Genomic DNA, 23,350 nt, shown 5'->3' on the forward strand with positions numbered 1-23,350 from the left:
TAGCATTCCACGGAAGAAAAACGTCGGGATAATGAATTTTCCCATGGAAAGCAGCACAGAAACCACTCAAACCCTGTACAGCCTGGCCACACCGCTGTCACAGACACATGTCCAGGACTCAGGAGCACCAGAGGCTTCCAAGCTTTGTCCAAGAGGCTGGAAGCTCCCCAGTACCAGCCGTGAAGGACTGGGACAAAATCCCTGTGGAAAAAAACTGGGCGACTCCAAAGAAAGCCCAGAAAAAGGCAGTGTCCAAAGGGCACATCTGTGAGAAGCACTCAAGAGCCAGAAGGTGCTTATTAAAGTATTCCTGCAGCTCAGCTTCATCTTCCAGATCAAGTGTCTGGGAGAGCTGATGAGTCCTTGAGTTACTCTTTCCTAGTGATTGCCGCTGCTCAAGAGCCCATTACTGCGGGAGCACGCGGCACAGCTCACTTGGAGCCTCTGTGAGGCTCATCCAGATGATTAAAACACTAAATCCACACGGAGAACCACTGCCCATGGGTTATCCGACTGCCTCTGCACTGCCCCAGCTCCCTCCGACCTGCGGGGCCCTGCCTGCAACCAGGAGGAAACAGCGAGTCTTTCCCTACTGGTAGCTGAATCCGAAACATTGACTTAGATAGGAATAGGTCCATGGGCTATTCCCTGAAATCCAGCACACTCAGAAACCGGCCTGGATTGAAGCAGAAAGCCCAGGTTTTGTGATGGAGGAGAAAACCTCCTGCACCGGAGGGCTATACACAAGGGATGGGGTTTGGAGCACTACCGTGATTTGATCACATCTAGGGTACGTGCACATCATGTTAGGAAGGATGCAAAGTGCAAAGCTAAATCTATACCCTGTTCTAAAGGGTATAGGACAGGGTATAGATTCTAAAGGAAGTGCCACTGGTAGTAACGCTGGATCACATCTGTCTGCAGGACCACAGCCCAGTTATCCTGCTTGGGCAGCATGAAGAACGCGCTGTCCAAGTATCCTCTAACCCGACAACCACCGGGGCAGTTTGGTTTCACTGTATGTGAGTGGTTTGCAGAGACTTTCTGGTTAAGCAAACAACAAGATGGTTAAATTATCCGATTCCAACATTTGGCTTTTTAAATGTGGAAGTTAATAGGTTTGCATTACTGGAATCACCGCGGAGGAAAGCATGAATCCCCATCTGGGCGAGAATCAAAAGGCAATCAATCCAACAGGTTTTAAAGACTAGATTTCCCTCTAAGGTGAAAGCAAATGGCACTCTGTTCTGTACAGGAACACGAAAGGCTTATTAAACATCTTAGCTGAGCTGTAGAATAACTTCTGATAATTAAAGTGAGGCTCAGTTATTTGTGCCCAGAGGAGACATTGTCTGCCACCGAGCGAAAGGTTTCAGGAGCATGGAGCCAGAGATAGGGCTCTCGCACAAAGGCCAGCCCTGGCTGATGAACCACTCATCTATGTGAACAAAGCAGACAAGTAATGAGCATCAGTGGTTGTTTAAGGTTGTTATAACAGCGGCACAAAGGAGGAGCTGCTTCTGCCCCTGGTCATCACCCGCTGCCCATGCGCTGCCGTGCTGATGCTGCACAGCGAGCCCACCCTGGACCCCCCTGCACCTACCTGTGCCCTTTAGTGCTGGTTGCTCACCCAGCAGCAGTTTTAACCTTTTGGCATGGATTTTCCCCTGGTAATGGGATTCAGCCACCACGGCCGAGGTGAAGGACATGTTACAGAGCGTGCAGCATTTGTTCTTATCCACTGAGTCACCGTCACTGCCCTGCGTGGAGACAAACACACAGACAAAAAAAGAGGTGCATAAGCCCAGCAAGCACAGGCATGGAGAACGAAGAGAGAGGAATCCACATTGTTATGCCAAGGCCGTGGTTTACAAGGGGTTTCCTTTCCTTATCTCCCCTGGACTCGCTCCTGCCTGGCCCCAGCGTTGCCTTTGACTCAGTGCTTCTGCTCTCACCAAGTGCAGGAGCTCATCTCACATCCATGAGGCTCATCCATCACATCCTGCCTGCCTCCAGCCCTTATCAAGTGTCTGTTCCAGCCTGGGCTGCCCGTCTGCTGGCCCCTGCAGAGGAACCAGGTTTATACCTCGCAGCAATCATTTACTGCCAGCTGCTGACAAAAGAAACCTGAAGGCAAGAGCATCCTCATGGCATGCACCAAAGACAGGAAAACACACTCGCTGCAGGGTTTGCACAAAATGAAAAAGGACCAAAGCACCTAAAGGCCACGTTTACGTTCTGCTCCTTTCCTAGAGATGCATTTTGAGCTCTTGAATGCTCAAAAAAGACAATCCATTAAAGTCCAAGACATTTTGCACACAACAGTAAAAAGCCCATCCCGGAAACTGATGCTGCACAAAGCAGCCATAGCCCTGTTTGAGGATCTGCACAATGAGACACCTTGGTGCAAAGGGGACCCCCCTGGTGAGATCCTTGGTGTCAGCTACGAGGTGACTGGAACTTTAAAGAAGTCCCAAACGTCACCATTCGGTATTTCAGTACCAGCAAGAGGCTCTCGCTGCGGCAGTGGTACAAGTCAGGACCATCCTTCACAGGTACCAGTCACTGCGTCTGTATCGGTACAGTTAAACCCTGATTTAATGAGGACATCATCTCCAACCTTCATTACAGTTATTCTTGTAAGGAAAACAGCCGCTCAGCAGGGCTGGGCTGAGACCCTTCCCCCTAAGCAGACCCCATGAGGAGTGCTTGTAGCTCCAGGATGCCTGTTCCCACCGCGGCAGGAACCGGGTCGCTGCCTGTCCCACCGGCATCCTGCACCCGCTTCCAGCACTGGCCCATGTCTCACCCAGGGCACCGAGCATCTCAATAACCCCCAACACCTCCCAGCACCACCACCACTTCCCAGGCATAATCACACCCACTGGGATTTCTCCCGGCTCCAATGGGGGTTTTGGCTGAACGCAGGCAGCAGGGAGGAGCTGAGCAGCCGAGGAGAGCCCATCGACAGCCTCTGGGCTGAGCATCTGTCAGGGAAACATCCCTGCTGCTGCCAGCGAGGGCTTACAAACAAACAGCTTCCACGTACATAAGGGTGCAAGCAACGAGAAAGGAAGGGGGGAAAGCATGCTCACACCATTAGTCACAATTAATTACTCAATCCATTCCACAAAGGAAATGGGAATCATGTTTAGGGCCAGAGAGATGTGGGTTTGCTTTTCCCAAAGATCTCAATGCATTGTGCTGGCCACTGAGCACAATGAGCAAGACCTTCCCAAAGGTCTGAAATTACCTTCTCCTTGCAGGTAGTTCTCATTCCCTGGGTAAGATCCGGCCCCTCTGCAGAGCAAAACTCCCTCAGTGACATCTGGAGACAGCCATAGGCTCTCTTTTGTTTGCAAGCAAGTATTCCAACTGCCTGCGTACAGTCACAGCAGCAACCTATCCGCTTTAGGAGCTGCAATCTTGCTTCCACAAACATCGTGCTCTGACTCAGACACAGAGCGAAGAGCCCAGCTCCTCAACTCCCGCTATTTGAGGTCATTTTCTCTCCCAAAATAAGCCCAGTTAGAAAAAGGCCCGATTTCCATCGCTTTTTCTGTTGTTGTTAACTGCAAATCAACTTCAACCTCAGGGAGAAATCTCAAGGGGTGATTAGTACTGTTCCGAGTGTAATTTGCACTTCTTTTAAATAGCTTTCTCTCAAGATATTTTATGTCTTCAAAGGGAAGTCACTTGAAAGTTAAGAGCAGAGTAAAGAATTCCCAGACTCTATTGATCAACCACAGTGGTAACATATGAAAGAGCCTCCAACAGACCTTGTTTGAAAAGCTGATACACTTCGGTGTGGATGCACCAGGGGCCCTTCCTCTGCCAGCTCTGCTCTGCAGTGACACTTTTCCCTTCACAACTTGCTGTCCCAGACAGACTGCAGTTAAGAAATGGAATTAAAAGACTTTAAACCCCCTCAAACACTCCAAAGCCTTTTGTGCAGAGCCCAGGGTTCACAATGATCCGCAGTTTGCTTTGCAGCTCATCCGAGTCCATCCACATCTCTGGGTGAGTGTCTTGAAGCCTGGATGGGGATTTGGCCACGCTGGCAGGACAGGGGCATCCCCAATTCTCACTCCCAACCTCTGCCTGAAACACAACAGACCAACAGCAGCCGTTCCTCATACACCAAATGCCCGCAGGATGAAGATGTTTGGGCTCGAGTGTGGTTCAGCATTGACCCAAGGCTCCTGTACCACCCAAGCTCCCTGCAGAGCCGCCCAGGCAGGATGCTGTACCCTGAAGGGTAATTATGCCTTCTCATTTGTCAGCGGCTGTTTTACCAGCCAGGGGAACCCAATCCGGGTGTCTTTTGTCACCTGCTGAATGACACCGTGCTGACAGGATTGTGCAGCCAGCTGGTAAAATCACATCCATCAGCAGGCCTGCGCTGGGGCACAGGGCTCGGCCGACCCGCAGCCGAGCTCCCCAGGGATGCTCTGCACCCATATGGCTCTCATCCAGCTCCCCTCAACTCTTCCCTTGCTCCCACGCCAGCTCAGTCTAAAGCAGCAGCAGTAAATAGGCACCAATATCTCAATTTAGCTTCCATAAAGCCCACACAAGCAGCTCTCTAACCCCATGCTGCATAAAAGCAGCCAACGTGGTACCATTTGTTTTGGCAGTCTTCTGCTTTACGACCCCTTCTCATTAACCTTTGCGGAGGTGCAGCACTGATGGGGCAAATGGCTCCAAACTGGAGCACAACGAGACACACCAGAGACCAAGCACCTATTTCCCAATGCTGACAGTGCTCATCTTCCCCCCCTCTCCCAGCCCTGCCTGATTTATCGAGCTTCTTTCTGTAATATCATAAACTTCAAAGCAAGTCTCATACATCCAACAGAATTAACTTGAGTTATTCAAATGCCTGCTAACAAGCTGCTAAAAGGCATAATCCTCCAGTAGGACCAGGCGGTTGCAGTCCTTTGCTGGATGCTCCTTAAGCAATCCTCGGGAAAAGTAAGGATTTTGATTCCACAAATCTGCCGGCTTCATTTCCTAGGTTTTACCAAGGAGAAAAGATTCCCCAAACCCTGGAAACGTACCGCTCTGGAACACAGCCCTGCAAAGTATCTGCCACATTTGAGTTGATTTCTGCTGTGAAGGTGGCGGTGCTGTTAAAGAGCTATTTTCTGTACCACTCTGTAGGAAATTTAGACCACTTCCATTTTAGCCTGTACCGGTTTATGGGTATCTAAACCTGAAACGCTCACTGCGTCTCAGAGCCCCTGAGGACCCTACGTTCCCTGAAGATAAGCCAGCCCTGAGTTGAGCCAGCGTTGTGTCTGACAGGGTAAACATGTCCTATGGTCCCTGCAGCAGGGATAGAAGCCTCTGATGGGGTACAAAACACATGGTGAGAATGCTGGCCCTAAACCCAGACATCTCATCCCAGTTTCAGCTGCAGCATACAGCGAGTTCTGCACCCGAAGCTGTACAACCTGTTTCTGGTTGGGAACTGAAGCTGAGCCTCCCAAAGCACCACGTATACCTAAGAGGGGCACAGCTCTTGGCTTAACCACCTCCAGCGGCACATGCATTACCCTCAGCAACACAACCCAATACCCTCCTCCCTTCCCTCAAACAACCCATCCTTGCTATTCCAACCCCTTCCTTTTAGAGACAGATGATGCCGGTTCAAGCAATTGAACGCCTTTAGTACAAGGAGGGCTAGAAAGAACTTGAAGGCTTTTCTCCCATCCCCAAAACCACGTTTCACAGCACATCAGAAACATTCATTGTGTCTGCCCTGATGGTAACTAGGGGATCCGGGTTTTAAAGGTAGTGAGAAAAGGCTGGTTAAAACTAATTCACTTGGGACTCGAGGACACGACTCCTCCTTTCAGTTGGGTCCTGACATAGGCTGCACCTTGTGGGCTTATTTGCAGCTGAAATGTTAAGGGGAAATGTAAAACCAAAGGTGAGGTTTCTCCCTTCCCCCCCCAAGCAAATAAACCCATAATGAACAGCCCAACAACCGAGTCGTTACCCAGTGCAAGACTAATTGTAGAAGCCTCCTACTCCTTACTGTGAAAGGATAACGGGTGTTGTGGGAATGCAGAGTGTTTTTATAGTCCTCAAATAACAGCAACAAGCCTTTTCCTCAGTGAAAGGTCAGGCAGCAAATGCTGTTTCTGAGCCTCTGGCACTGATTCTACAACTGCAGCAGCTTCACACTGTTGCCTTTCACAAAGGAGATGGAGTCGCTCGGCTTCGATGCGTTTGAGAGCTCTTTGGTTCTCCGTCCACCCCATCCTTGTGCTAAGGTGGATGTGCAGCTCCGTGGCTTCTCGTTAGATGTAACGAATCTCATTAGAGCACAGTGTTCCAAGTCTATACGTGCGCATCTACCGCACCTTTCACACCCTGTAATTAATAACTCCATAAAAATACTGTGAGATTCTGTTGTTAAGGGGTAGATTGCAGCTGAAATTACCCTGTGTGCAACATAAAAGTTCCACTAAAACTTTAATTACTGCGCGAAGGAGCTTTCAGATTCCTTTGGCAAAACGTGCATGCTTCTCCCTTTAATTAGAAGGTATCTTCCTCGCTATTGATAGCATTAAGCCGCAGTCGCATTCCCGTGCATCTGAAATGGTTTGGATGCTATCTGCTGGGAACCTTATCAACAGCGCGCTCACCAACCCCAGACTATTGGAAAGAGCTGAATGAATAATTCACTGTGAATCAGTCCCTTGTAAATTTAGCCTCCTTTTATTGCCTGACAAATGGCTCTGAGCTGGTCCAATTTCCCTGCGTTCCGTTGTTTATTTGAAGGCAACCGAGGGGCCCAATTGCCAATTTCTAAACGTGCAGAGTGACCACAAGCCTTGTGACGGGGCCTTTTGGGTCCGTTTCCATCAGCTCCCAGAGGAAATCGGGCAGAAGAGAGACAAACCAAAAATCATAGAATCACAGAATGGTTTGGGTTGGAAAGGACCTGGAGATCATCCAGTTCCGACCCCCTGCCATAGGTAGGGATGTCTCACACTAGACCAGGTCACCCAAGGCTCTGCTCAACCTGGCCTTGAACACTGCCAGGGGATGGGGTGTTCACTTCTTTGGGCATCCTGTGCCAGTGCCTCAGCACCCTCACATAAAGAGCTTCTTCCTTATCTCCAACCTGAACTTCCCCTGTTTCAGTCTGAACCCATCACCCCTTGTCCTATCCCCACAGCCCCTGATGCAGAGCCCCTCTCCAGCATCCTTGCAGCCCCCTTCACGCACTGGAAGCTGCCCTGAGGTCTCTACACACCTTCTCTTCTCCAGTCCCAATGTTCTCAGCCTGGCTCCATACAGGAGCTGCTCCAGCCCCGAGCATCCTCGTGGCCTCCTCTGGACTTGCCCCAGCAGCAAATCCTGTTCTTCTTCCTGACCCTCCCCACTCAAGTGCACATTGAGCTGATGCCTGTAATGCATCAATGCAAAGCCCCTGGGGCTTGCCTCTGCTTGAGGATAGTGAAAACAACCAAACAATAGAAAACCCCAACAACAAGACCCGCTTGAATGGGGCTTGGGGCAACCTGCTCTAGTGGAAGGTGTCCCTGGATGGAATTGGTCCCTTCTAACCCAAACCAGGCCATGATTCTATGAACAACTGAGTAACTAAAACCGCAATTACTGTTGCTGATGCACATAATATTTCTTGTAGGGTTTATTAAAACTCCTTTCCAGTTACTTAGCCTTTCAGCTAATCTAAATGTTACCTCTGGGTACCTGTGGCTGTAACAGAAAAAATGATGCAGCACAAAGTCAATGATTCACAAAGCAGCTGAGTAAACAGGGACTTCAATTATACCCACGTTTTCTGACCGGAGCTTTTTAGCTGGACAGCCTCCGTCGATGGGATGCAGCATATAATAGAGGCGAACTTTGCTGGCGTGTTTCCGACTCTGGAGAATAAAAGAGAAGAAAAGAGAAGAAAAAAGGGAAAAATAAAGTTACAAAAAGCAAGAGGCTCTGTGGCTGTGCATACAACACCCGTCTGCAGCAAGACTTCACATCCCCTGACCTATGCATCCAACGTGGGAGGAGAAAATGGGCAGAAAACCCAAGGTGAGGAACATTTGTATCTCACAGAGGCTCCCCATCGAGCTGAACTGAGCTGTGGAGTGGTTCTGAGACCTGCCATTAGCAGGAGGAATGGTCCATCCTCCTGCTCTGTGCTGCATCCCTCTGCCTACGGCCCCTGGGAGATACAGTGGGAATAAAGGCAGCAGGAGAAGAGCAGCATTTGTTATCAGGTCATTTCCATAGCGGCAGAGACTGAAAAGACCGGGGTTATTTAGCTTCGGGCAGATACAGGATGGCATCACGAGGGACCAGATGCGCATACACAAACCAAAGTCCACGGTTCCTACTCTTCCAGAAGAATATAATATATAAGGGGTATAAAACTGTAGGAAATGAGCCAGCTGACAGTGCCAAAGATTGGAAGGAAATTTCTCCCACAAGTAAATTACCAGATAATTGTGCACTATGGAATCTAATGCTTTCCTGCACTGAGAGGGGTGAGGACCACGTAGATCCCAAGCCGGAGCCCCTTCTCCTCTCTCAAGCATTCCTAAGGGAAGCTGAGCAGCAAAAACCCTTCCAGATGATGTATTTATACCAAAGGAAAGTCGTCAGGGGCCTTGCAGAGGGATCGGGAAGAGCTGAGGGATGCCCATAGGACTCTTCCCATGAGGGACACACCAGGTTTCACGCTGCCTCAGGCACGGATGGGGCTTACCCATGGATAAGGGTGATGGAGATGTCCTGGTCACAGCAGCACTGACAGGCAAAGCGATCCCATCACTTGCAGAGGCACAAACATGAACCTTCCAACCACTAAGTTACAGTCAGCTCTTAACAGTAGATGTGAGGAGAGGGGAAAGACTGTGCCTCCTTAATGCCCACATCCAGAGCCCAGACATGCACGGCAGCTATTCTTATGCAAATGTTTGCTCTGAATCTCCATTTCTGATTGCCTCCCAGCACAATGGCACTGTAATATTATAATTTCAGATCACAGATTTGCAATTATAAACTATTAAATTACCATTAGCATGTTCTGGAACATTTTTTTTTCTCTTCCCTGTGGTGTGAACTGGGAGCTAAATTTGCAGAGAGCTATATTTGTCTGCATAGATGTGACTACGCAATAATTTCTTTTAATGGAGCAAAATCAGTCAAGATAAATAATGTCAAACACCTTTCCCTGACTTGTCTTCATGCCTTTAGAAAACATGACCTGATGCAGTCAGAGCAGGAAACCCCAAAGCTTCAGCTATCAGCCATTAGCAGCGATGCGTAAGGAGGTAATGATAACGGCAATGCAAGGGATAGATGTGCAGAGTCAGCCTGGGAGGTTGGTGGAGCTCCTGCTTCCTGCCTGAAGTGATGCTCGGATGCTGCAGCTCCACACAGAGAGAGCAGGGAGGTGGGCGATGGCTGGACCCTTGGGCAGGGATGGGAGAAGCTATGGATGGAGGAGACCTTAAAAGACCAAATGGGAGAAGCTGTGGATGGAGGAGGGTCAAATGCACCTTAAAAGAGACGTGGCCAGAGCTTCTCAGCTTCATTCCCTCCCTGTGATACCCCTTGGAGCAGGCAGCCAGCCTCACCCATCCTTCCCCGCAGCGAGTTAATGCAGCATGTCCCGATGCCCACTCTGGATTCAGAGGCTAAAATCTCTGTGGGCTTTTCTGAGGAGATGGAAAAGCAAGATTTGGAGCAGTAATAACTTGTACTGTTCTTTTCCATGGCACTCAGCTGGGCCATAAATGATGTCCAAACGTCAGCGTTAAAAGGCGGCGAAGCTTCAGCCGTCTGTAAAACACCTCTCGCCTTTATTTATGCACCTGATTGGATTTATGAACACCAAGGTAAAGAAGTAACTTACACGTGCCATGATTTAAAACTACACGGCTCCTTATGCTGCCTTATTATCCTACGGTTATAAAAGCAGAGCTTAAAACCATCGCTGGCCTTTGCAAGCATGTAGTGAGCATCTCGTTCCCTCTCGGGGAGCGGAGGCAGCACAGCCCATTTGTCACCCGTTTTATCTCTGGTATTTTCTACATTTACATGTGTATTTATCATCCTAACACCATGGCAAGAGCACAGGGATGACTCCTGGCGCGCTGCTCGCAGCAGCCCTGCGGGTTATCTCTTCCCCTCCGCAGAGCAACTTGAAAGCTTGCAGCTCAGAGGCAGGAGAAGGGCAAGTGGCACAAGGAGGGGGTGGCACAGCCCCATCAGCAACCGACACCCAAGTTAGCACAGATACACAGGGAAAACCAGCCAACAGAAGAGCCGTGTACAGGAAACCGGGATAAAGTGGGATCAGGGCACATCCAGCTCCCGTTTGGATCCATCTTACAGCAGGTTCAAGCCTTAGCAAAGACAAAACCTTGACCCATCTCTAAATCCATGGCCTGCAACAAGAGCACTGCCCTTGGGTGTACCTGCCTGTGCATCAACAGCCACCACAATGTGCACTAAGAGAATAGTTCTATGCCTGTGAATACCTCTTCTGCAGCTTTACAGAGTGCCACAGCATAGGCATTTACACTTGAATTGTCTGGAAACAACCCCTTTAGACGGCAAGAAGTTTACCTTAATACTCTATGCTTTCTAAACAACCCTCTCTATGCAGGGAAGCTTAGAAAGAGCCTGTTTTCACATAGCAACTGCAGACTTCAGCACTGGAAGCTCATGCGCTACTGTAAGACGTCTCATCAATAAAAGCAAACAAATGGATCACTTCTATCCCTATCAGATCTACCGTAACGCAGAGGATGGTGGCGGAGGCAGCCCAGTTCTGGCAATTCGACCTTAAAGCATAAAGAGGGCAAAGCAGAGCCATGAAATGCGATTTGGGTTGGCATAAATCAAGTTTTGCAGCGCTCTCTGCACGGCGAGAGGAGACAATCCCGGCTCTGTGGGAGCACCGGCAGCTGCCAGGACCATTGGGAGCCATGGACAAGGCTGGGCTCAGATGCAGCAGCTCCACTCGCCCCGACCGTGGGGGCTTTGCTCCCTGCCAGCTTCTCCATGCATTTACCCCGGGAGGGTTGGGATCGTCTCCCTTCACAAGGCCAGAAGTCCCCAATAGGTTTGTCGGGCAGCACAGGCAGGGATGCTCCATCCCCGCCTCCCATCCAGGCTGCTGCGCCCTGGGATGTGCTCCCACTTCGCAGCGCTGATCTAAGCGGATCTGACAGCCTGAAACACTTGACCATCTTGTGAGGGACTTCCACCTCCAGCCAGGTTCAAATCAAGCACTGCTGCTGCTCTCCTCACGCTGCGCTTGAATGATGCAGGTTCTCTATTCCCCATAGCGCCCTTTATCATCAGCATGTGGATATAGGGATGCTGGGGAGGGACTCTTCATCAGGGACTGTAGTGACAGGACAAGGGGTAACGGGTTCAAACTGAAACAGGGGAAGTTTAGATTGGATCTAAGGGGGAAATTCTTTCCTGTTAGGGTGGTGAGGCACTGGAATGGGTTGCCCAGGGAGGTTGTGAGTGCTCCATCCCTGGCAGTGTTCAAGGCCAGGTTGGATGAAGCCTTGGGTGGGATGGTTTAGTGTGAGGTGTCCCTGCCCATGGCAGGGGGTTGGAACTGGGTGATCTTGAGGTCCTTTCCAGCCCTAACTATTCTATGATTCTATGTTTTCAGCTGGTCTGACCTAACCCTCACTGTCCCCCTCCTCTGTGCCCTGTTCTTCAGTTAAAGAGCAGAGACCCACCAGGCACAGGCATGGGTGGGAGATGAGGACAGGAACTGGAATGGCAGCCCAAATGGCTGTGGTTTCTCTTGGTTTGTAATACATTCTGGGTTGGATTTTAATCCTTTGAGTGTATACCGTGTCGATCTGGTTCGTATTCAGCTTCTTAATTAAACTGCCATGAAACATGCGGCCACATGATGACACCAACTTCATTATCTCTATTGGCCCTGTTTGTAATCTCATCAAGAGAGATAAAGTTATCGTGGCTTAGGCCCGGTTCTCTAAGCCTGATGCTGAACCCGAACCTCACACCCCTCCTGAAGCTACAACTCGAGTCCCTCTCCAGAGCTGGCTTTGCTCCAGCTCCACACGCTCTCCTTCCTCCTAGAAACTCCCCACATCCCACGGAGGATCAGCACGGATGGCACAGAACCCGCGGCCAGCTCTTTTCAAGCACTTAGACGCAAATCACTGGACCCTGCCGCCTCAAAACTCAACACTTCAGATATCATAATCGCTGCCTAAAAACCTCCCCGATTCCTGCTGGAACGGCACCAATTCATGCCTCCTTCTGTGACAGAACATCCTCGGCTTTTGTTTTAACAGAGGGCACAAGTATTTTCAGCAAACGCCTTCTCTTTTTGCCTCTTCTACCCACACGACCAGCGCGCACTGTTGTGGCGATCCCCATTGCTCGCTGCGGAGAGACAAGCTCCCGTCTGTTATTCCAGACGCTGCTGGGTGCCAATGCCCTTCTCCTCCCTTTGTGATTTTCGCAAAGCCTCATTTATAATTTACGGTCATTTCTCTCCGCTTCCCCTTTTTTCCTCCGTGAGTTCCTTTCTTAAGAGGTGTCTGCTCGTGCTCCTGCCTTTACCGGGTACCCGGGGACGTGCCCCTAATTCCCAATCGCACACAGCTGAGATTTCGACCCCGTCAATCTGTCTGCTTCAAAGCGACGCAGAGGCTTATCCGCTTTGGATGCTGGTTTGCTTCCTTGTAAAGGCAATTGTTGCTGATCTATTCACTGGATCATTGTCTCTCAATCTGTGATCCTTTCCTGCTCTCCAAGCTGGATCCCCTCACCGAGGGCATCGGCAGCATCCTGAGATGTCCCGTGTGGCCCCAGCGATCAAGATCAAATCCTGATCACCGCAGCTTGAAAAATGCAAAATCAGGACTTCAGAAGCTCCAAATAAACCGGATTAATGACAAATGTTGCTGCTGCTTCACAGGAGAAGAATCTCACCTGCTATTCCCAGCTTTGCAGTGCGAGCTCTTAGCTCCTGTGGCCACACAAAACGTGCTTCCTCCTGGAGAGCTCATAAACGCCCTTTCCCATCCATCACCCTCCTTCTGCACTTGACATTGAACTCCAGAGAGCTGGAGGGGACTCAGGGAGCCAGTGCAGGAGGTGCTTGAGAAAAGGGCTTCTCTAAACCCTGTTTGTGCAAGGGAAATGAAAGGCCATCTTTGGTTTTGTCCCCTTGGCACAGCCCCTGTCCCAAAGCAGGTGGATGGCAGTGGTACCCATACAGATGGCACCACAGGTACCTGTAGGTGAGGTAGGACTGGTGCTGGAATAACACACAGTCCTGCCCACTCACAACTGCTGATGCAGATGGATCCGAGCCCGCATCCAGGCTCGGCTCTGCAGCTCCAGGCATGAGGCACCTGCACAGCTCCAGAACAGCAAGGCAGGACTTTTCTGCCTCGGGAATCATCATTTCAGCTCTGGGACCTTTAACTTCACCGCTTCCTATATTGATTTGGAACTGTATTCCAAGCATCACTTGTCCTACACACCGCTGTGTACCCTGCAGAAAGGGAAATAACCTTCTTCACGGCCTGTGTCAGGAGCAGCAGGGCCCAGTACCCTATTCCCAGTGCCCATGGACATGCCCCCAGCATCAGGTGTTTGTGAGATTCTGCTCCTCCCCAGACACACTGAATCTCACTTCACATCCTCTCATCTCTAATACAGGTGGATCTTACACCAAGACCAACGCAACCATGAATTTACCTCTCTATTGGAATTCATTGATTTTTCCATGGCAGTGCACCTCCCTGTGAACATCCCAAGGGAAGAGGGATGCAGGGAACAGAGCAAGCAGGGTGCGAACTTCCCATATGGGCTTTGCACATGAAGCCAACCCCTTGCAGCGAGGTTCCGCAGCTCTTGGGTACCAACACTGAGGTGGGGATGAACTTTGCTGCTGGGACAGAGCTATCCGGTGGGGAAACAGAAGAGTTAACACAAACACAACGCCTCCTCCCCATGCAGCAGCGGCACGGCCCCTTGTTCCCATTCTATCTTTGTGTGTCTGAAACAAATCACTTTGAGACACGTCAGCGCCAGTCACCGGGAGCACGGCGCGTGGGACGGCTTTGTCACAACACACACCGTCACTAAAGACTCTGCTTTCAAACACCTGGAACCCGCTCGCAAACACGGGCTGCAGGTTGAAAACGCTCAAAGGAAGCAAGAGGGAAGAGCTGGGATATTGCCCTCCTGTGCGCCGGGAGCGGAACGGGAACGGCTTGGCCCATCGTGGGTAACAGCATCGCTTCATCGCTTTTATTCTATGTAGGCTTAATGTGACATCCCCTGTGCCTCCCCATTACTGCTACCCCAGGGTCTCATCCCCGGTGCATTTTACTGCTGCTCTGAAAGTACCTTTGAACTTCAGCTATTTTAAGCCAGAAATGGGACTCTGCACAGAGATTCCCTGCAATGGAGCTGCACCATAGGGCTTTATCTGCTCTGCTCTTGCTGCTATTTAGCAATAGATTTTGACAGTGGGAGCACATTAAAACTAATGTTTAGCCATTAGTGTTGACAACGGAGTAGCAACACAGATCCTAGTGAAGTACCATTTAATCTACACTGGTTTCCTGAAGGAGCTAATGCTGCCCTGGCGAGTCTGTGCAGAAAAGGGATGAGGCAGGACAAGCGCCTTCCTATAACACACTCACATCCATGGATCTCATACACTGCATTCCCCTCAATGCCTTATAATCGCTGCTGTTAGCACAACATGAACTGGGTACCAAGGCAATCTGCAGAAGATCTGTGTGCGCATATGATAACCAGAACACCTCCAGCACCTTTGCAACAGAAAAGGCTTTCTTTAGCCTTATTTATTTCTCCTCAAGCCCAGGTACCAAACACCAGCACAACCTGCAGAGCAGCAATGCCTGAGCAGCCCCTACAAACTGTATCACACACCTCCACCACAGCAAAGCACATTCTCAGCACATAGGAACAACAGGAGGATGTCCCCTCCGCCTTCATCCTCTGAAGCATTCACTGGTTACTGTCACCAAAGAGAGCCAACCCTTGGCAGGTAAATGCCAGCCATGGCAGAACACAGGGCTGGCAGATGCTGCATTCCCCTCGGTGCTACACCAGGGTGCCTGACACACCGGAGCCCTGCGTAGCCTTTATTCCCAGCAGAAGCGCATCCTTTCCGCTCCTCCATCCTGGAAACGCCCGCAGCATCCTATGCACCGAATATTCCAGCTCCTTGTCTTCCAGCACAGCATTTATTTTGTTCAATAGAGTATGTGCTCTTCCACCGCATTAATATTTCAGGCGCAGGATTGCCTTTCTGAGCACACGCATCTTGATCCTTAAGGCTCTAACGTGCCAATAGCAAACAGCGTTTATGGGTCCCTCAGACAAGCCATCATTTCACACAGTTGCCCAGGGAAGGGCAGCCCAACAGGAAGCACATTAACCCCAGCACGCACCGGCCCTGCGCAGACAAGGAGTATTGATGAAGCTGCCGATACCACCCGCTTCCCTCTGGACACAGGGTGAGAGATTCCAGAAAGCTCTTGGCTTGGAGCTGTGCAGAAGGGCACAGCCCCATCTATGCTCTCCCCTGGTTCTTCTGCATCTGAATACACTTCTCCTTTGCCCTTCTCCTGCCACTCAGGCTCCACCACAAGCCTCAGAGCATCCATTCCCCCATCTCACAAGGTGCACAACACCTTCTGGGCTTCTCTTCCTACGGACCTGGCCTTTTTTCTTTGTTATAAATGAAGAAGCCAAGTACCATCTGAACACCTGAAGCAATAGAGATTACAATGGAGAAAAGCGTTATAGCAGCTTAAGGAGGCAAATGTGGTGATGGGTATGCAGCTCAGGGTGGGATCCCAGAGCAGCTTTGCATATATGGTAGTTTTCCTGCAGGATTTTCAAGGAGAAACTTGAAAATAAATGGGAACATCTTCCTAATGGTTGTGAACGCTTGCAAAGGGAGAGGAGGACTCAGAGCTAACTGGGAAAGCTTGGCTTTTTCAATTTACAGAGCACCAAATTGGCTGAATCAACCTCTCCCAAAGGCAGAGCTGGAAGGAAGAGTTAAAATACAGGTGATCCAGAGAGCATCCAGCAGCAGAGAGGCTTCCCGCTCCCGGGGAAGGCAAGATGCAGGAATACAGAACAGGAAAACCTCATCTCTGGGGCGCAGATTTTCACTTGCATTGCAGCAAGTGCAGTGCGTTTCAGTTTTCTTCTGCTGTTTCTCGAGCTCCGAGGCACTTCCCAAGTCACTGCTGTCCTCTCTGACCCTCTCCGATCCATCCAACACTCTTCCAAGGGCAGCAATCACTGCTGAGCGTGTTCAGCAACTGGTGAAGCAGCCACATAACTGCAGGAGCTTCTGATCACAGGGCAGCAGCCTCAGTTACTTCTCTGCAATACCTCCAAGGGATGAATGGCAACTGAATAATGATGCTCTGCTGATAAAAAGCCACAGGAGCCGGATGCAAGATGCAGCACCAGCCGCATGCTCTGAGACCCGGCCTTTTGCCAGGCTCTCCCATCTCCCCTGGTAGGGCTCTGTGAAGGTGCTGCCTTCTGGGTTATCCCATACGCAGACATCATTTAAAGACAAAACCAAATCAATCCCTTCATGTCAAAGTTGTGCTTGAAAGACGCATGCAGCTCGTGCTACCAAAGCAGAGCAAAAAGGCTGCGAGATGCTCCCCATCCCTGCTGCCAGCACAGAAGGTACCACGTACACCATTGAAGAGCATCAGGAGAAGGCTGGTCCCAGCATTATGCTGGTCAAGTGTCCTGAGGAAGGGCAATGGAGGGGGCTTGAAATACCTCCACCAGACAGGGACGCTTTGGCCCAGTGCAGGCAGCAATCACTGCTGCATCACTCTGCCCTTTTTCATGATGCTTCATCTCATCAGGCATCCCGTTTCCTTTTCGTTCCTCCCAAGGGAGGGAAGGAAAGCCAGTGCTCATGAGGAATGCTTGGCACATTAGGCAGCACAGCGAGCTATTACCTAGCAGTGATTTTATCAGGAATCCATATTCGGATGCTTCATTCCAGTAGCAGAGAGGGGAAGGGAGTTTTCTGATGCTTCAGGGGACAAATTAAGAGATTCATTTGCTTTAAGAATTAAAACATTCAAACACACGATCTTTTGGGCATTGACAACAAGCACTAAGATCAGCCTCATCTCTTACTTACTGCTGCGTGGAAGCTAACTGCTATCTCTAAAGCAGCCTCCTGTGACACTCAGCATCACGGTATGCAGGGAGCTCATTAAGGCATTTCCTCATTTGGGCACCTGCAACTTCATTATGAGCCAGGTACTTGGATCAGCTCTGCCCTAAGGTGAATCCTGGGCAGGAGACGAGCACCTGGCGGCTCCAGAAGGATGGAAAGGGGAGCAGGGGTGCAGCAGACACAGACAAAGCACATAAATAAGGGCAGTATTCTGCTGTACGCCAAGCTGGAAGGAAAAGAATGCTGCAAACATTCCGATTCCTTTGTCGTTTTCCACTGCACTTGCCCTTGGAAATAATACCCCTTAATACTGCACGACTGACATCAAATGATGTTTTATTCCTGGCAAAGAAGTGCAGAAGAAGAGTTATTGGTTGATGATTTGGAGAAGGAGATGAGACAGTGATTGGAACTGACGATTCCTGTTTGGCAAGATAGAAACATCCCCCTTTCGTACGCTGTTTCCCTCTGTTTTCTTACAGAGAAACGTCTTATTCTGCATGCACAAAGGAGCCAAGATCTCAGTGCCTGGCACAAAGGCTGCAGATCTTGCTCGGCTCTGCTGGAGAGGCAAGAGATCAATTCCCCTTCTCCGAGCTCTGGCTCAGGAAGGGCAAGGGCACTGCTGACCGCAGCATGCCATGGAGGACGATGCGTTAGCACAGCCCAGGCGCTTGTGATTGCTGGTTCCCAGTGTGGTCTTCACTTGCCGTGAGCAGGGTTGTTATTTCCCCTACAGAAAGAACCAGTTTTGACCATTGACTGCTTTTTAGAAGATAGAAAAAGAAAAAGGTGTGAAAATCATGACCAGCTACTTTTGAATAAGGATGAAACAGTGAATTTTACATCACTGCTGTTAACTCAATGCCTTGCAGCGAAGGCTGGCAGTCCCGGGCAGGTTGGAGCTCAGGTACATTCAGCACCACAGTTTGGTGCAAGAACAGGCATGTCGCGGATGCTGGTGTTATAAAAGTGAATATTCTGACCACAGACTTGATCTGCTCAAGGGAAGAGAAACCCCTCATGAACAGTGCCTGGCAGAGAGAACAGCCTTCCAGATGCTCAGACCAAATTCCTTATGGAACAGCATCAGAGCAAGAATCATTTGCATAAATTATTCTCCCATAGTTTTCCATGATTAATGTACATGGGGAATCACACACTTGTCTGGTGTCTAGAAAAAGAGGCCGAGTTCACCCAACAAGTGACTCACCACCCATTGCATGCTCAGGTCTCTTGCATGGGGAAGCAACCGGGTGGTTTTCCATTCACATTTGCAGTCAAAGCACATGGATTTGGAAGCTTCCCCTCAAGGCTCCATCCAGCAGCACCTTCATGCTCCAGGGCACTCCCTATTCTCCCCATGCATCCGCTGTCTCCATCCCTCCTTCCCTTTAGGAACGCTGGGTAATGACATTACCGTGCCCAATGCCTACGGCGTCTGCTGGGATTTCACGGGGATGACAAACGAGCACAACACCTCGTGCTGGAAACGCACACCACAAACCCGTGTTGTTTGCCACGTCTCCAAAGCATCTGCTATGAATTAATGATTCAGCTCGTACCTACAGTTACAGGCACGGAAGGAAAGAGATTGGCTGAGCCCCACATCGCTCACCGCTCGCTGCCTCTGCTCCTGCGGCAATGCCGCTGCCTCCTGTAGACAAGGCTTGGCATCCGCATCGCCCATTGCCGAGATCTGGAAGGTGTCCCTAAAACTGCAGCCTTCGACTTGCAGCGGCTGCCAGGGATCTCTGCTGCACACTGAGGGCAGTCAGAGGAGGGCTTAAGAGAGATGGCTGAAGAGATTCACCCAAACAGACATGTAAAGTGCCTTACAAGTCACCGTGCGTCGTTGTTTGCATCGCTTATGAAGGCAGCGCCGCAGCCTTGGGTACTGTACGGTGATTAAAATCCTTGTATGTCATCACTGGCCACAGTGAGACAAATGTTTCTGCCGTGTACCCATTGGTAAACGCTCGAATCAGAGCACAAGCCTGGGGAAACCCCATCTTCCAGCCCCGTTAGCACAGGTTGCGGCTCTGTTGAAGCGCTGCAGACACTGACAGGCCCCGTGTACCCAAAAGCTGGGGCAGAGCACAGCTAAGCCACAGCCCCCCAGTGCAGGAGTGCCTCATCCCTATCACTGCTGCAGCCATCCCTGCCCTCCAGGAGGGACTGGACCGGACACGGGTCTGTCCCCTGCACAGCATCACCAGAGGGGACAGTTCTCTGCTCCCCACTCAATTAATACCCCACAAAAGGCGGCTGATTGCATCCAACCCTGTGCACAACCACCACACAGACTGACCCTGCGCCCTCTTCTTCATGTGAGCCTGAATGAGAACGTGTTTGTCCTCCTGCTGGGTTAATGCTCAGGCAGCCCCTCACCACAACAAGGATTTACCCCCTGCTGCTGCAGAATGGCTCCATGCACATTCCCTATGCCCATGGAGCAGGAACACGACAGGCAGTGGGTTCCCTCTCCCAACAGCACAACCCCCAGGGATTTCCTCCCTTGTTTAACGGGGATTTATTTAATTCTGTTTTGAAGATAGGCAGTGCTGTTAATTGCTGTTCTAACACGTCTCTAATGATATATCCTAATTATTTATTGCTTGCCTACCTCTTAAGTGCTTAAATACATTCACAAATACTAATCTATTCTCTGCACAATCAGTGATTCCTACTCAGCGGAGCTCAGTGAAGCACGTTTAATATCAAAACCCAAGCTGGTTTTGCTGAGCTCTCCTTGCTCGCTCTTGCCTTGAAAACTTGCTTCCAGTCACACTCAAACTGCAGATTTAGGAGGAAAACAACCATGCAGCATCATTCACGGTGCAAGATGCCACCGGTAAAGGCAGTGTTTGAATGTTGAGTTTTCAGAGAGGAGATTCAAATGCTGGCGTAGTGATTTGCTGGGAATGTGGTAGCTGATGCCACCTTGTACAAGAGGCAGCTGGAAAAGGCAGCGATGGAGATATTATTGGAGATTATATGGAGATTATGGACAGATACAGCAGAGGTACCAGAGAGCATCCTACCTCGTAATGGGCCACGCGCTGGGACTCGGATATTAGCTGAGCGCTGCACACTTTGCAGTAGCTCTCAGTGAATAACTCCTGGTCGATGTCGGACGATTTCATCTGTTCACGACAGAGGGGAGAGACAAGGAGCAGAATCAGTGACACAAGGCAGGCAGAACAGGATGTGTTTGATGAGGCTCCCTACAGAGACACGGGCAGAGCAACACTGGAGCCGAACGGTTCTTGTCACCGACTTTATAGGGCTGTAAATGTGAAAGACGGATGGTCCCCAGGGCATCCCCACCCACAATGTGGTGTCCCTGGGGTTATGCACAACCAGCCTGTGCCAAGTGTTCAGCACTCACCCAGTGCTGCTGGACATCAGCCCCATCCCCACCTGCATCCAAGGAGCATCCAAACCCCTTTAGATTCCTGCACTGCTCTGCAACCGGTTTGTGTGTGAGGCACAGCTGTTCTTCTCCATTACCATTCATGTCTAGGAACACCACGTGCATAACCTGCTATAGCATATATCACTCAACGCTTGAAACACGCTTAACCATTTGCTCCACAACACGGAGGGGATGATAACGCAGACATCGCTACAGCCTGGAGGAAGATGGGTTTAAGCTCCGCTGTATTTCTCAATTCAGACACGGAGGAAATTGCTGACGTGGTTTACTGGGCTCCAGCAGCTGTTTAAATACCTGTGTATAAATACCCTGCGACTCCCAGCACTGATACTTGCACTTCCAGAGCCAGCTCCCCAAGTGACCTGCTCCGCAGGAACACTTCAGTTCCTGTCACACCTTCCTCGCTGTGCAAGCAAATAGCAGGTATCCAGCTCTGAAGCGGTAACCAACGTGTGTATCAGGAAGGTTGAGGCTCATAACAGAGCCAGAAGACACCAGAAGTAGCTGCATAGACAGGTTATTTAAAACCAAAGACACCCCAGCGCCAATCAAAATAGAGGCCGATGCCTTCTGACTAATGCCAAGGTAGAATCATAGAATGGTTTGGGTTGCAAAGGACCTTAAGATCATCCAGTGCCATCCTGGCCTTCCCTCGGGCTCAGAGGATGATGCGCTCTGTGTGCATTTGCCGACGTGGAGCGGCTGCACCGAACCCCATGCGTGTTGTGATGTCCCAGTCCTGACAATCCCTGCCCATCTTATGGGCACAAGCAGCTGAATCCCACAGAGACTCCAAGTGGGAGAGACCAGCTCTGCCCCAGCTCCAGATTCCTTTGGTCATGGTCTACCAGACAAAAGACACAAATCTCAGCTCTCCTCTGCTGATGCCCTTGCTCTCTGATCCTGCTTGTTTCCTCTTGCTACCTGCCTGGGTTTAATCTTCATTTACTCTGTCTAGAGAAACACCACATCAAGAAACTTCCCAAGACACCAAAAGACCCTTTCAGGAGTACAAGAAGTGTTGCAAAACTGCATCAAAGGCGAAATAAAGCCGGTGGGAGAAAGCTCATTTAATGCAACGGACTGACACAAGGCAAACCGAAGAACCTCATCAAACCTCAAGCCAGCAGCCAAGGCAGAGGCAGGTAATATCACCTTCATTTGCACGCAGTTGCAATGCTCACAGTACAAACTCTCATCACAAAAATCAGGGTGAATCAAAAGCTGCTCAGTATTAGCTTAGCCCTACTGCTCTGATAACAACTCCCAGGTCTATTGTGCCCCCAACGTACGTGCATATGAAAGGCATTGTCTTTAGAGTAGCACGAGCTAACCAGGCTTATCCAGGAACAGGATTTCGTGTCTTTTCTCTAAGCAGTGACTTCTGATACAGGTGTAGAATTTGTCAGCCTCAATATTGCCTGCTAGGTTCTGTATGCCATTGTCACTGCACAAGGATGTAATGCATCGCAAGAGGTGAACACAGTTATTGTGCTGACAATGTGAATGTTATGCAGCAGGATTCGCATGGAGCTATTCAGGTTGCCTAATAAAGTCTCTCTGGAACGGCAGACCCTCGAGTGATGCATTAACACATGAGAGGAGCATCCCCATGCACTGACCTGCAGGTGGACAGAAGCTCTCCATCCCCAGGATCCCGGGTGCTTGCTGGATGGGGAGCAGAAACCAAGTGTCCTCCCCAGGCTCAGGATGCTGGCAGAGGCTTTCATTGCTTGTCTTTGCAAGTATTCCTTTCCAACAGTGATGGAAAGACAGAGGAGCGAGGGATGGGGATTAGGGAACAGCAGAATAAATGGAAGCAAAGCCTCCTTCATGCTTTTGCATGAATATATTAGGCTAAACTGTAGAGAGGATTCAAACATATGTAAGCTTAGCTACTTAAAATAATTAGAAAGCTCTGGTAACAATAACTGCTTCGGGAAAAATTCATTACGAAGGGCTTGACAAAAATAATAGATTCACCTTAGCAAGGGAGATTTCCACACAAGCAACCCACTACCAGCACCCGTTCCTACAAGTCACCCTTGCAAAGCTGCCACGAAAGCCATGGCAGCTTGAGAACAAGTTTAAACTCAAATCCCAGCTATTGCCTAGAGAAAACAGCCTTCTTCCTGTCCCACATAGGTGCAACAGAAGAGCAGGAGCGTCTTCCCCTTCTCAGCAGCCTCCTAATTGTGTTTCTGCTGCTGGGGAGCTCTATACAGCCTCATTTCCCAGAGCTCATCTCAGGAATGACACTAAATTTGGCTGGGGCGACCTGCTGGCTCTGAATAAAGCTTTTACGTTTGGTGACTGCTCCTTTGCTTCCTTAAAATACCTTCTTTTCTGTACTCTTCCTCAGATACCACGCTAGAGCAGCGCATCGAAAGGATGCCGAGGTACTAAGCAGTGAAACGAATGCAGGGACATGGGTCTCCCCACGCTGCGTGTTTTAAAGCAGGCACTCACTGCCATGGCCCCCAGGCTGGGCCTGCATGCAAGAGCACAAGAAAGGTCCAGGGCTGATGTTTTCCTGGCCAAGACCCTGTTACAATGCAGGAACAACACAAGAGTCCTCTCTGCTCCTTACAAAGGGGTTGGTCCAGAGATGCTGCAACCACCGCAAGGCCACCGCAGGCTGATGGCAT

General features: G+C 50.1%; 1 protein-coding gene across 3 annotated transcripts in view; it reads right to left on the reverse strand.

The window, feature by feature from the left end:
• Positions 1–23,350, reverse strand: part of ZMAT4 (zinc finger matrin-type 4) — a 57,171-nt gene that overhangs the window by 16,182 nt on the left and 17,639 nt on the right. For all 3 annotated transcript variants that reach the window (XM_065659138.1, XM_065659139.1, XM_065659140.1), the window contains exons 2-4: positions 20,308–20,409; positions 7,818–7,907; positions 1,604–1,760 (exon numbers count right to left, since the gene is read on the reverse strand). In XM_065659138.1, coding sequence (XP_065515210.1) covers positions 1,604–1,760; positions 7,818–7,907; positions 20,308–20,409 — 349 coding nt within the window. The remainder of the gene's footprint in view (positions 1–1,603; positions 1,761–7,817; positions 7,908–20,307; positions 20,410–23,350) is intronic.

This window comes from Lathamus discolor, chromosome 22 (assembly GCF_037157495.1).
Source record: "Lathamus discolor isolate bLatDis1 chromosome 22, bLatDis1.hap1, whole genome shotgun sequence".
NCBI lineage: Eukaryota > Metazoa > Chordata > Aves > Psittaciformes > Psittacidae > Lathamus > Lathamus discolor.